Source organism: Sus scrofa, chromosome 15 (assembly GCF_000003025.6).
Source record: "Sus scrofa isolate TJ Tabasco breed Duroc chromosome 15, Sscrofa11.1, whole genome shotgun sequence".
Lineage (NCBI taxonomy): Eukaryota > Metazoa > Chordata > Mammalia > Artiodactyla > Suidae > Sus > Sus scrofa.
This window is the reverse complement of record NC_010457.5, coordinates 26,882,943-26,897,325: the sequence shown is the minus strand read 5'-3', so window position 1 is coordinate 26,897,325 and position 14,383 is coordinate 26,882,943. Positions and strand designations below refer to the sequence as shown.

The following is a 14,383-nucleotide window of genomic DNA, read 5'->3' as shown; positions in this document are numbered from 1 at the left end:
TGCTTTATAAAGGCAAATTCCTGGGCATTTCCGCACCAGACCTACTGAATGAATAGAGATCCAAAGATCTGCCTTTGCATACATCTCCCTGGAAATCATGTTGCATGCTTAGTTTGATCCCTTCTGATCATGTTAGGGTCACTTCTGTATCTCCACAGCCACGATGAGCTCTCCCTCCCATAGACCTATTGTCTGAAATTATTGCTGGCCTGTTAAATTAATCCTCCAAAGTGACTGAAAGCTCATAGAGACAGGAGACATGTCTACTAGCTGACAGTCTAAGTCTACTGACTCACACAGAACGTGGTTCTCACAGGTAGCTAATAAATAGATGTAAATGTGCATGTTCTGAAAAACATAAAAGCACTCAGTAAATGCTGAGTATTTTTTAAATACAGTTTAACATTCCCCTTTCAGGACTAAAGGCTTTCTCTCAGGGACATGGTTCTTAGGTGTTGGATATCCCTGATAGTTAAATTTTCAGACTGTTTCTCTTTTACCTGAGAGCCACTAAGTATTCTTGAAAGAAAAACTATTTACTTGAAGATACTGCTTATATCTTCCATTAATATTGATTTCCTTTATTTATGTTTTGTGTTGGTACAACATTTTACTCTCTAGGCTCAGGTTGTGTGGGTCTGCATGGCTTGTATTTTGACATTTTGTGATTCAGATGTTAAAAATGGCTTTTGACATATAGCAAATGTCATGTTACATCCTAGAGCAATGTCTGTTTTTAGCAAATTGCTGATCTTTTTTTTTTTAATAACCAGAAAACAAACAAACAAACAAAAACCTTCTTGCCTAACATTTACCTGGACTGGCTCTGTCATTCTCTTAGTGTCAAACAACTGTGCCTGTGTGAAGTGTTGCTTATATATGGGCTAAAATTGGTGCTGTGCTATTTTCCTTGGCATTACAAATTCCACTTGTGTTAATAGATGAGCATAGCTTTGCTTTGAAGAAATGAGTGCTCACAAATTAATGTAAATAGTCAAGTTTTAAGGATGCTTAAAGAAGTTAGTCTACAATAATTTAACCAAATGAGTCATTCAGAGTTTTAATACTGCCTTTATTCAGGTATGAGTCAGTGTGAAGTGGAAATTCAGTCTTCACAGTGAGTACATCAGCATTTACCTCTTAGTTCTTTCATATAAATGCAGTACTGCTCAGGCACGTTGAGGGCCATTGAATCTAGGCAAAGGATTTTGGAATTATTTGTATGAGTAATAGGAAGAATAATGATAATAATAGTAATAATAATTATTATAGTGAATGCAAGTATTGGCACTGAGCTAAGGATAATGCTAATTATATTTATTTCCTCCACAATTCATGTGGTCAATACAATTTACCACTATTTTGCAGTGGACAAAACTAAAATTAGGAAATGAGAAAAAAACAAGTCATGTGTTCAAGGGCATAATTCATCATGTTAAGTCTATCTACCTCAAACCTGTGTCTTTCAGCATGCCACATTGTTTCTACATCAGTATTTGAGGTCAAGAGGCTAGACTAATGAAAATCAGAAAGTGTATTTCAGTGATATTTAAAGTGTGTTGGGAAGTAGAAATGATGTCAGTTTCAAATAAGACGTTCTGAAGGTTTTCTGTGCATATCTGTGATTTCTCAAGGCATATATTATAAGAGGATAAATTTTGTAGTCTTTCTTTGGCTGGGTGGGATTTTATATGTTAGTGGAAAACCTTGGGAAGAATGAGAAAAAAATCAGTGGCATTTTCCAGAGGTGGGAACTTTGTCTGCATCCTCATTCTGCCACTTCTAACTAGCCACATTCAATATTTGTCTCCCATATTTATTCTGTAGCAAAGCATATAAAATTGTCACCTTGCCTAATCCCCTATAAATCTAATGCAGTTGCAACCTAAAATTGAAATAAATTACTTAGTAAATGCATTATCTTTACTACAATAAAGAGTTCAGAATGACTTGTGCTTCCCTTAGTTTTTGCAACTCTTTTATTCTTAGCTAATTTATGTAAACATACCTTACAAAAATACCTAAGATATTCGTGGAAGGGTTTTAGGTAGGCAGCATGGCTTACATAAGGAGTTGGCATTTCAAGACATGAAGACTTTGGTTTAAATCTCAACTTTTCCACATGATCTCTGATACATATTTTAACTTTCATAGTGTCAGTTCCTTCCCCTGTACATTTTGGATGATAATAGATTATACATGGGAGAATCTTTAAGGGAAATAGAAATAATAATTTTAAAACAATTGCTGTAGACATAGAGTAACTTGCTGGATTAAAAAAAAAAACTAAACACATATACATGCTGCCTACATGAGATACCCCTCAGATCCAAAGAAAGGGAGGTAATCAATTATACCTTAATTTTGAAAAAGGCAAAAAAACAAAGAAAGAGAGAACTAATGGAAAAAGATATTTCATGCAAATGGAAATGAAACTAAGCTGGAGCAGCATATTTAAATCAGATAAAATAGACTTTAAATAAAGACTGTTATAAGACACAAAGAACAATAGTACCTAATGATAATAGATCAATTAAACAAAAAAAATCACAGTTATAAGTATAAATGTACCCAATATAGGAGAACCTAAATACATAAAGCAAATGTTAACAAGCATAAAGGAGAAATTGAGAGTAATACAATAATAGAGGGCTTTAATAGCCCATTATATAAATGGAAAGATCATCAAGACAGAAAATCAATAAAGAAACACTGGCTTTAAATCATATTTTAAACAATATAGATTAATAGATATATACAGAACATTTAATCCAAAAAGAGCAAAGTGCATATTCTTTACATGTGCCCATGGAAATTTTTCCAGGATAGATCACATGCTAGGCCACAAAACAAGTTTCAATAAATTAAAAATATTTAAATCATATCAAGCTTCTTCTCAGACCACAATAATTTGAGACTAAAAATCAACTACAAGGAAAAAAAATGCTAAAACACAAACTTGTGGAGTTAAGCAACATGTCACTATACAACCAATAGATAACCAAAGAAACCAAAGAAGAAATTAAAAAAATACCTGGAGACAAATGAAAATGTAAACACAATGATCCTAAATCTATGGGAAGCAGCAAAAGCAGTTCTAAGAGGAAAGTTTATAACAATATTAGCCTACCTCAGAAAATAAGAAAAATCTCAAACAATCTAATTTTACACCTACAAGAACTTGAAAAAAGAAGAACAAACAAAACCTTAGGGTAGTAGAAGGAAAGAAATGAAAATCAGAATGGAAATAAGTGAGAACAAAACACAATATAAAATACCTATGGAAGTAAGAGTTGGTTCTTTGCAAAGATGAACAAAATGGATAAACTTTCAGCCAGACTTCTAAAGAAGATAAAAGAGCAGAGACCTAAATAAATGAAATCAGAAATGAAAGAGAAGTTAAAACCAAAACCACATGATTGTAAGAGATAACTCTAGAAATTATGTGCCAGTAAAATGAACAACTTAGAAGAAAATGATAAATTTCTAGAAACCTACAATTTCCTAAGACCAAAATCAAGAATAAATAAAAACTATGACAGACCAATTACTAGTAATGAAATTGAATCAGTATGTTAAAAAAATTCTCCCATGAACAAAAGTCAAGGACCAGATGGTTTCACAGGTGAATTCTACCAAATATTTAAAGAAGAGTTAACACACATACTTCTCAAACTATACCGAAAAATTGAAGAAGGAATGCTTCTGGATTCATACTATGAGGTCAGTATCAGGTCCATATCAAAATCAAAGACACTAAAAAAGAGGGGGGGTAGAAAATTACATGCTAAACTTGTAGCTTTTGAACATAGATGCAAAAACATCCTCAACAACTATTAGCAAACCAAATTCAACAGTATATTAAAAGGATAATATACCATCATGATCAAGTGGAATTTAACTCAGAGATGCAAGGATGTTTCAATAGCCAAAAATCAGTCAATGTGATATACCAGATTAAAAAAGTGAAGAATAAAAATCTATCATCTCAATAGATACAGAGAAAGGTTTTCACAAAATTCATCATCCATTTATGACAAAAACTCTCATCAGAGTGAGTATAGAGCATATTTCAACATAATGAAGGCCATATATGACAAACCCATTCATATTTGATACCATAATTAACAGTGAAAAGCTGAAACCATTTTTTTCCTAAGATCAAGAAGAAACAATGATGCCCACATCACTAATTTTATTCAACATAGTTTTGGAAGTCCTAGCCACAGCAATCAGACAAGAAAAAGAAACAAAAAGAATCCAAATTGGAAAGGAATATTAAAATCTCACTGTTTGCAAATTACACGATATTATATATAGAAAATCCTAAATATACTACCCCAAACTATTAGAACTAATAAGTTAGTCTTACAAAGTTGCAGGATACAAAATTAATTACAGTAATCTGTTGTGTTTCTATATACTAGTAAACTATTGAAAAGAGAAATTAAGAAAGCTATCCCATTTACAGTTGCACTAAAATGTAAAATTTTGAGGAATGAATCTAATCAAGGTGGTAAAAGCCTTGTACTCAAAGAGCTATAAGACATTAATGAAAAAGATTAAGACAACATAAATAAATGAAAAGATTTACTGTGTTCAGGGATTGAAAGAATTAATATTTTTAAAGCCATACCACCCAATGCAATCTGTAAATTCAATGCAGTCCATATCTAAATCCCAATGACATTTTAACAGAGGTAGTACAAATAATTCTAAAATTTGTATGATAACACAACAAAATCCTGAATAGCTAAAGCAATATTGAGAAAGGACAAAGCTGGAGGCATCATGCTCCCTAATTTCAAACTATACTGCAAAGCTAAAATAATTAAACAATATGGGGTACTAGCACACACAGAGAGACAAAGGCACATAGATCAATGGAACGGAATAGAGGACCTAGAAATAAACCCACACTTATGTGTTCAGTTAATCTATGACAAAAGACACAAGAATACATAACAGAGAAGAGAGTTTCTTCTAAATGGTTGTGGGAAAATGGGACACCTACATGTAAAAGAATCAAATTAGATTAATTTATCACACCATAGACATAAACAAAATAAAAATAGATTACAGACTTAAACGTAAGACCTGAAAACATAGAAGTTTTAGAAGAAAAGAAAGGAAATGCATTCTTTTACATCAGTCTTAGCAATATATATTTGGATCTTTCTCCTTAGGCAAGTAACAAAAACAGAAATAGACAAATGGGACTACATCAAGTGAAGAATCTTTTGCACAGCAAAGGAAGATAGCAACAAAATGAAAAGGCAGCCCAGTTAATGGTAGATGATATTTGCAAATGATATAGCCAATATTGGGTTAATATCCAAAATATGCAAGGAACTCACATAACTCAGTTTCAAAAGATTAAAAATATGAGTAGATGACATGAATAGGCTTTTTTCCAAAAAAATAGATATAGATGGCCAATAGAAACATGAAAAGATGCTCAACATTATTAATTATCAGGAAAACTCAAATCAAAGCCACAGCCAGATACCATCTCACACCTGTCAGAACAGCTATCAACTAAAAAAAGAACAAATAAGTGTTGTTAAGGATGTAAAGAAAAAGAACTCTGGTGCATTCTTTGTAGGCTTGTAAGTTGGTTCAGCCACTATGGAAAAGAGAATGGAGGTTCCTCAAAAAAATTAAAACAGATTGAGCAATTTCACTTCTGGGTACTTAACCAAAGACAACGAACACTAATTTGAAAAGATCTATACACCACAAAGCCATCCCAGCACTGTTTACAATAGCCAAGATGTGGAAATAAGGTAAGTGTCCATGGAGAAATGACTGGACACTTCATTAATAAAGGAGATGTTATTATATATGTGGAATGTGAAATGTTGTCATTTGCTACTACATGGATGACTCTATTTATACTAAGTGAAATAAGTCAAAGACAAATACTATATAATCTTACTTATATTTGTATTTTGTTCTAAAAAAACAAAATGCACTGAAAACACTCGCAGAATAAACTGGTAATTTCCAGAGGGTGGGAGGTGGAGGGTGATCAAAATAGGTGAGTGAAATTAAGAGGTGCAAACCTCCAGTTATAAAATATATAAACCATGGTGGTACAATATACAGCATAAGAAGCGTGGTCCATGATACTGCAATAACTTTGCATGGGGACAGATGGTTACTAGACTTATCATGGTGATCATTTCATAATGTGAACAAATGTCAAATCACGATGTAGTCACCTGAAACTAACATGATATTGTACACCAATATCTCAGTTATTTATTTATTTATTTATTTATTTTAGGGCCACACCCACGGTATATGGAAGTTCTCAGACTAGGGGCTCAAATTGGATCTACGCCATAGCTGCAGCAATGCCAGATCTGAGCCACCACTTTGACCTACACCATAGCTCAGGGTAGTGCCATATCCTTAACCCACTGAGTGGGGCCAAGGATCAAACCTGTGTTCTCATGGATGCTGGTTGTGTTCATTTCCACTGAGCCACAACAGGACGTCCACATTTCAATAATTTAAAAACGTATCATATTATATGGTAGGTACTCAGTACATGCTGATTATTGAACAAATGCCTTTCAGCAAAAAATCGTTTCCCACCCCATATCCGTTTACAAGGTTTTAAGAAGCAGGTATAATTTGGAGACATCCTAATGTGTTTTTTTTTTTTTTTTTTTCTTTCTCTCTCCCTGTATTTAGAGAAATCACTATGTCAGGCCTCATACTGAAGGTATTTTTTTTTTTCTTTTCTATCTTTTTGCTATTTCCTGGGCCACTCCCGCAGCATATGGAGGTTCCCAGGCTAGGGGTCGAATCGGAGCTGTAGCCACTGGCCTACGCCAGAGCCACAGCAACGCGGGATCCGAGCCGCATCTGCAACCTACACCACAGCTCACGGTAACGCCGGATCGTTAACCCACTGAGCAAGGGCAGGGACCAAACCCACAACCTCATGGTTCCTAGTCGGATTTGTTAACCACTGCGCCACGACGGGAACTCCCTGAAGGTATTTTCTTCTATCAAGGACTCTTATTCTCTTCATTTCTTTTCAGAAACCATTCAAGGTTTACATGCTCTTTATAGAATAAATAAACTTTCCTAGAGATAAGACTATCCAAAACATTTCCTCCTTTAAAGAGAGGTGATCATTTTCTGGCTTGTCCCTCAATTCATCCATGTGCCTATTTGTGTACCTGGAACATGGATTCTTGGCAGTTATAACAACAATAGCCTTCAAAGACCTTGGAGTCAATATAGGCTTCTTTTTAACTGAGTTCTAGGAATAAGATCTGGGACTTTAGATTTAGACCCTTAAGGCATAACTCCAATGACTTGTCACTTTCCACTACTTTGAAATCCGGTAAGGCAAAAACTTTGTGCTGTTTATGCTTCCCTTCTTGTCTTCCGCCTCTTTCTGTAAAGCCTTCTGATCTCTAACTCTACCTCTTGATAACTACTAATCAGTAGTTAATGTGTGTTCTGAATTACACCAGGTTACATTGAGTTCTGGTGCCACTGGACAAATGGTACCTAGTCTTAATTAAAGCTTTGGTGTGGAAGACTGTTATATAACAGTACTTGAGCAGTTTCTTATGCTCATAATCTCAGTCCTTTAAAGCTTAGGATACAAATAAGCACATATGATGCTTTTGTGAATATGCAACAAATATGAACCATCACGGTAGGATATTTATTGGAGTATGTGGAAGGCAAAAGTTTCTTCCCCACCCCAGTGTTCTTTCACACTTGAAGAAGAGTGTCACTTTACATCTCTATTTGACTTTTATTATCATTACCTAAAAAGTTCTTACAGAACCTCAGACGTGGAGTCCGGAAGAATGGAATGATAAGAAGAATAAGGACCCATAAAGATAGCTGAGTCCTAATCTTCAGAACCTATGAATATGTAGGGCTAACTAGCAAAGAAGAATTATGGTTACCAGCAAAATTAATGTGGTTTGTCAACTTGTCTTAACATAGGGTGATTTTCCTTGGTTATCTGTCTGAGCTCACTGCAATCACAAATGCCCTTAAAAGTGAAAGAAGGGGAGTTCCCATTGTGGCTCAGCAGCAATGAACCAGACTACCATCCGTGAAGACACGGGTTTGATTCCTAGCCTTGCTCAGTGGGTTAAGGATCCGGAGTTGCCTTGAGCTGTGGTATAGTTTGCAGATGCGGCTCAGATCCTGTGTTGCTGTGGCTGTGGCATAGGCCAGCAGCTACAGCTCCAATTCTACCCCTAGCCTGGCAACTTCCATATCCTGTGGGTGTGGCCCTAAAATTAAAAAAAAAGAATAAAAGAGGGGGCAAAAGAAGAGATTTAGAAGTAGATGTGGCTTTGGAAGGAAGATGCAAAGAAATGCAACATTTCTGTCTTTGAAGATACAGGAAAGGACATGCTATAAGCCAAGAAATGTGGGTGTCTTGTGGGAGTTAGAAAAGAAAAAAATGGATAATCTGGAAATTCTAGGAGAAATACAAATTGCCAGCACCTTGATTTTAGCTCAGTGAGACTGTATCTGACTTCTGCAGAGCTGTAACACAACATAGTTGTGTTGTTTTTAATGCTGTTTAAATTTGTGCTAATTTGTTACCTTAGCCACATAAAATTAACACACACTGTTTCTTTTCTTTTCCTCTGAGAAGGCAAGGATGATAAATCAGAGAAGTTTTCCTGGGTGTTGAAAGGGGAGAAAATAATGAGGACAAGAGTAGAAAAAGCACTGTTAAGTTGATTTCTCATTTTGCTCTGTTTGGTTAATATGTCTCTTCCTAAAGTTGATCCAGGGAGTCACTCTTTGATCATTTATGAATGGAAAGAAAGTGAAATCTATCTGATAGAAAGGAAACTCCTTATCTCTTACAGAAAATAAACAGATTATCATAATATAATAACTATTTGAACCATCTAGATTGTTGACATTATTATGCCTTAAGAAAAAAAAATGAAAAAAATTCATTCTGTACTGTAGTTTTATGTAATTGCCTGATAGCAATTTGTTCAAATGACCCTTGTTAATAAAGAAATGGGCTACTGAGTAATCTTACCACAAATCTTGAAGAAAATGAGATATTTGATCTTGCTATGAATCATAAATTATTGCATTTTTATCTTTTATAAAGACTCAAAGACATTTGGAAATCTGAGTGTTGTTTTCTATTTTTCTATTGTCATAGTAAATCCATCTCACCATTCAGTACCATAGACAGAACTAAGCATGTTAAAAATCTTGAATAGATGATCAGTGTACACAGGCCATTGAAAACACCAAACATGGTAAACTTCTAAGAGGACCGCTTTGAATTCTACCCCTCTGTTTGCCTCTTTTCATTTTTTTTCTTGCTATAATTTTGAGTGAAATGTTGTAATGAGCATTGTAGTATGCTTGAATTAATCACCAGCATCCATAAATAAATGGGAATGGAGATAATGATCTAAATTATATAAAACATCTAGAGTGTAGAAGAGATTTATGAAGTATTAGTTACAGTTCATAAAATACATGAATGAAAATTTAGAAGTTTGAAACATTATCTCAAGGCAGGGATAGCCCTAGAAATTTTATATGATATGTGGTTGCTATGTTGATACTCGTAGAGTTTGGAGAAAGACAAAGAGAGAGGGGGGAACAAGTTCATTTATTCAAAGACTAACAAGGTACTTTCTGTGATTTCTGACATTCTTTCAAGAGGATATGGAGCATGGTTTCTAAAAGTGGATTCTTCTTCATGTTGCAGAGACTCTTGGATTGGATGCTGAAGTTGCTAAAGCAAACATCCTGGGTTTTATTGGCTGTCTGGCTTCAGTCCAATACAACCACATAGCACCGCTGAAGGCAGCCCTGCGCCATGCCACCATCGCACCTGTAACCATCCAAGGGACCCTGACGGAGTCCAGCTGTAGCTCCGTGATGGATTCTGATGTGAATGCAGTGACCACAGTGCATTCTTCCTCAGGTACACAAGAAAATACTCAATGGAACTTCTCTCACCGGGCTCCTTTGAGGTCTTTAAGAAGCTTCCAAGCTAAAGGCTAATGTTACTCAATTCCTCACCTCATATGATTACAAGTGGTTAGATTTCTTAGAGTTGTATATTTGAGTCTATATATAAATTAAATGTATTATCCAAATATATTAAATATATTCAAATAATCCTACTTTTAACATAATGAATAGTTAGAAATCTATATCTCCCCATCTATCATCTATCATCTGTATAATCATCCACTTATCGTCTATCAATGATCAATTTATTTATCCCTTTATCTATCTCTCTATCATCTATCTATCCACCCATCTCTCTATCATCTATAAATCTATCTTTCCATCTGTCTATATAATCATCTTCCTATCTATCATCTTCACAACTCTTTAAGTGGCTACTGCTCTGAGGATTAAAGATTTTAGATGTTAGGAAGGCAGGCTGGTTTTTGAGCTAATATAATTCATATGATTAAAATCGACCTTCCTTAATAATAGGAAAGTCCCACAACACAGCCATCCATATATATCTTCTCTTACTTTACTGCTCCCCAAAATACCTTTTCTATCTTGTCTAAGTTTCCATCATCCTAGGCATCTTGAAGTGTTCTTAGGATTTGTTTTAATCAGGTGTGATCATCAATTGCCAAACAAGTTATGGATTATGAGCAAAGAAAGGGCATAGAATTTGACTATGCTCAAACTGCTCATCACCGATCTTGGTATTTTCCAGGCAGCAGTCAGTTATATACCACAGAAAGGATCTAAATGTGACATTGGACAAGCCTTGATTTGATTTCTGCATCTTTTGTGAATGAACTATACAACTGTGGGCAGGTTACTTAATGGCCTTGATGTAATGTCCTTATCTGTGAAAATGGGAAAATACTGATCACATTGTAGTCATTTCCTGAGGGTTAAATGATACAGTGATACTAATCATAGGTGCTAAAGGTGCATTTTATGCATACCCACTGGTATCATTACCCCTTTTAAATACTTTTGAAGGTTGTTATTTAAAAATTTATGTGTCAGACCAGTGTCAGAGAAAGGATTCAAACCATGTCTATGTGCCCTCAAGCTCAAAGCTTTTTTCCTTACACCATATATGTCAATGTTTGTACAGTAAAATGGGTGAGGGTTTCTTGGGGATGTTAAATCGCCAGCATTTTTGTCCTTTCCAGTCAATGGACAGAAATCTCTTGCAGCTAAAGAAACCTCTGATCCAGAGGCAAATGTGTTTGAGTTAAGAAGCTGTTACCAGGGATAGGAACTATCCAGCAAAGCAGAACAGGACTTCGGGTGCAGGCTGAGAAGGAGGCTGTGGCCCAAAGCAGATATGAGCAGAGTACAATAGGTCTGTTGCTGCCGCCCTTAGCTTACACCTTAGGTAGATGCTAACAGTGTCATGAGACTAGGGAAGTAAGCAGTATACTTCAAATCTTTTGTGTGTGTATTTGTTTGGGTTCCTTCCAAATTGACAAGTCATAGCTCTCTGGAGCACCTGGTCTAGTACATGGAGCTGTCATCTCAACTCCCTATTGCAGGTCTCCTTCCAGGATGTTGAGTGTCTTTTACTCCTTTCAGATCTTTTTGGGAAGACAGATGAGAGGGAACCACTGACCAATGCAGTCCGAAGCGACTCCGCCGTCATTGGAGGTAAACTGTTCTTGGTTTCTGAAAGCGGGAGAGACATAAGTGATTCTTGTGCTTTGGGAGACTCCATCTGAGTCTTTCCTCCATGGTGGCACTCCAGTTCCGAGAACCCTACACACTCTACAAGAATGCCAGCCTTTTCATGAACAGCCACATGTGCTGTTGAGGTCAAGGCACCACCCCCACCAGGCCCTCCCTAGACGCTTCCCTCCCCTGAACCACCAGGCAGCTGAACAGGGTCAATAGCTGGATACTCTGCTTGGAGACAGAAAGCGTGCATCCCGTGGATCACATGCACCTTTCATTTTTCCTAAAGCACAAAGCAGACCAATAAAGCTACAAATGGGAAGAAGCCATGTTGGGGCAGACAGATGGATGGAGCCTGGTCCTGTCGGGTTTTCTCCTCCGAGTGGCTATAACAAGCAGGGTGAAGCCCGCAGGACCACAGTTTCCAATCTAGCAGCACATATGGTTACAGAGGCAGACCCTGTCTGCTCTGCTCTGATCTCTGCTCTGTCTCCTGCCTCCCCTGCTTTTCCATTTTCTCATTGCCTCTTGGCCTCCCCGCTCCACTCCTTTTTATTCCACCTTAGCTTGGCTGATGCCTCCAGTAGCTTGATTTTTCCATCTGGGCCTTGAAGCACAGAATGACGCTCAGACCTTGTTTAATGTAAGACTCCTGTGAGAGACTAACTCCACTTCCACACGAGCGGCATGGTCTTAGCAGGCGTCCCACCCCTGCCTTCTGGCAGCTGGATGAGCTGAGCCACACCAGATGGAGTTCTCCTCTTAAACATCTACAGTACCCATGTGCTTAACATCTATGGAGTGAACCCCTGCTGTAGGTCAGGACAAGTGCTATGCAGAGGAATGGGGATAAAAGGCATGGACACTGCTTTCAAAGGACTCACAGCTTGGTGGGGGGGAGGGGATGGGCGAGTGGATAACAGAACCAGTGCATAGGGTTTAGAGGGAGGAAGGATATGGCCAGAGGTGCACAGAAGTGCATCGTTGGAATCAGGTTATGAAGGAAAACAAAAATTAAAAACACAGCCTTTCCTTCAGGAAGTTCTTAAAATGTCTGACCTGAATATCTGCTTCAGGGAAAAGATCCTGAGTCTATTTTTTTTGGCCACGAGAAATACAGGAAATGATTTTGTGCCTGTGTCTCTGCGTATAATTTCCCATTTGACAAGTAGAAAAAAGCCTTTTGTGACTGCTGCCCACTTCCCACCCATACGCAGGCTTCTCTGTGTCTGTTTAAGAGCAGGAAATTCTCTGCACCACAGGAGAACATTTCTGGAGGTTCACAGCCTCTGACTCTGAATAGCCTATGTACTGAAGGCGCAGAAACCAGTTCTGGAGTTCATCTCTTTTTCAAATTTTGGCTGAGCCCTTGGCATGTGTAAGTTCCTGGGCCAGGTATTGAACCCACCCATGCCACAGCAGTGACACCACCAGATCCTTAACCTTCTGAGCAACCAGGAAGCTCCTGCATTTCATGTCTTAAAGCTTGTCCCATTCATGGGTGTCACTATACTCAGTTAATTTCTAGGTTTGTTCACTTCTCTTGTTTTACTAGGCCTTGTTCTAAAATAGTTGGGGAAAATGCTACATCATGGTTTAAGAATATTTTAAAAAGTAAGCAACCCTAATCATGGCCTCAGCTCTGCACCAAATTGGTGTCAGATAAGGCATTCAGTATATGTAACTCTCAAATTCACGTTGCAGCTCAGCGGATTAAGAATCTACCTGGTAACCATGAAGATGCAGGTTCGATCCCTGGCCTTCCTCAGTAGGTTAAAGATCTGGCCTTGGTGCAAGGTGCAGCATAGACCTCACATGTGGCCTTGGTCCGGTGTTGCTAGGGCACAGGCTGGCAATAGCAGCTCTGATTTGACGCCTAGCCGGAGAACTTCCATATACCGCAGGTGCTGCCCTAAAAAGGAAAAATAAATAAATAAATAACTCTCAAATGTCTATGCTTATATAAATTATAATGCAGGGTTTCCCAAAATAACTTTATAAAATAAACATTGTTTTCCCCTCTACTTAGAAAAGACAGCGAAAAGGACACTTTATTAGGAATGAGCTTATCTTTGAATATCATAAATACTTTTCAGATGCTTTAATGCCAAAAACCATGACTTCTCCCATTGCCTCTTTCACCTTTTAAAATTGGACAGCATCCACATTGCCACCATCCCTTTGCTGACTTTGATTTTCATGTCCTGAGAGCCTTCCTGGAAAAGGCAGGGACAGGACCTTGGGGTCAGTGAGGACAGCTTGCTAGGAGGGTCCAGTACAGTCCAAGCAGTGAGCAGGTGACACAACAGGGCAGACATGTGACAGTGCAGTTGACATGGGAGAACAGAGGGTACAATCTTCCATTCAGCCTGTGCCTAGCAGTGTGCAAAGCAAGGTAGAATGCCCTAAATGTTTAGTAAGCATTTCATTTTTAGCAAAGCAAACCTAGACCATAAACAAATTTACATCAATAGAGCATGTTGAGGAAATCTTTTCTAGGATGCCCAGGTAATTCTAAGATACTTTTTGCAAGGTGACAAAGACGTGCTAATTGAAAATGATTCTGACACATTCTTTTGAGCAGCACTTGAGGAATGTGCTAAGAAATCCTTGGCTAGCATGACTACATATTGATTTGATGGCGCTCTTCGTGCATCAACTAAAGCCTTTTCTGCTTTGAGCTGGCTGGCTTCCTCGCTAGTCTGAAAGAGGA

At 37.4% G+C, this 14,383-nt stretch overlaps 1 protein-coding gene across 1 annotated transcript in view; it reads left to right on the top strand.

The window, feature by feature from the left end:
* The window catches only part of CNTNAP5 (contactin associated protein like 5), an 865,036-nt gene that overhangs the window by 843,015 nt on the left and 7,638 nt on the right, over positions 1–14,383 (top strand). Inside the window, 2 exon segments of the mRNA XM_021075830.1 lie at positions 9,743–9,961; positions 11,575–11,646. Of these exon segments, the coding sequence (XP_020931489.1) occupies positions 9,743–9,961; positions 11,575–11,646 (291 nt within the window).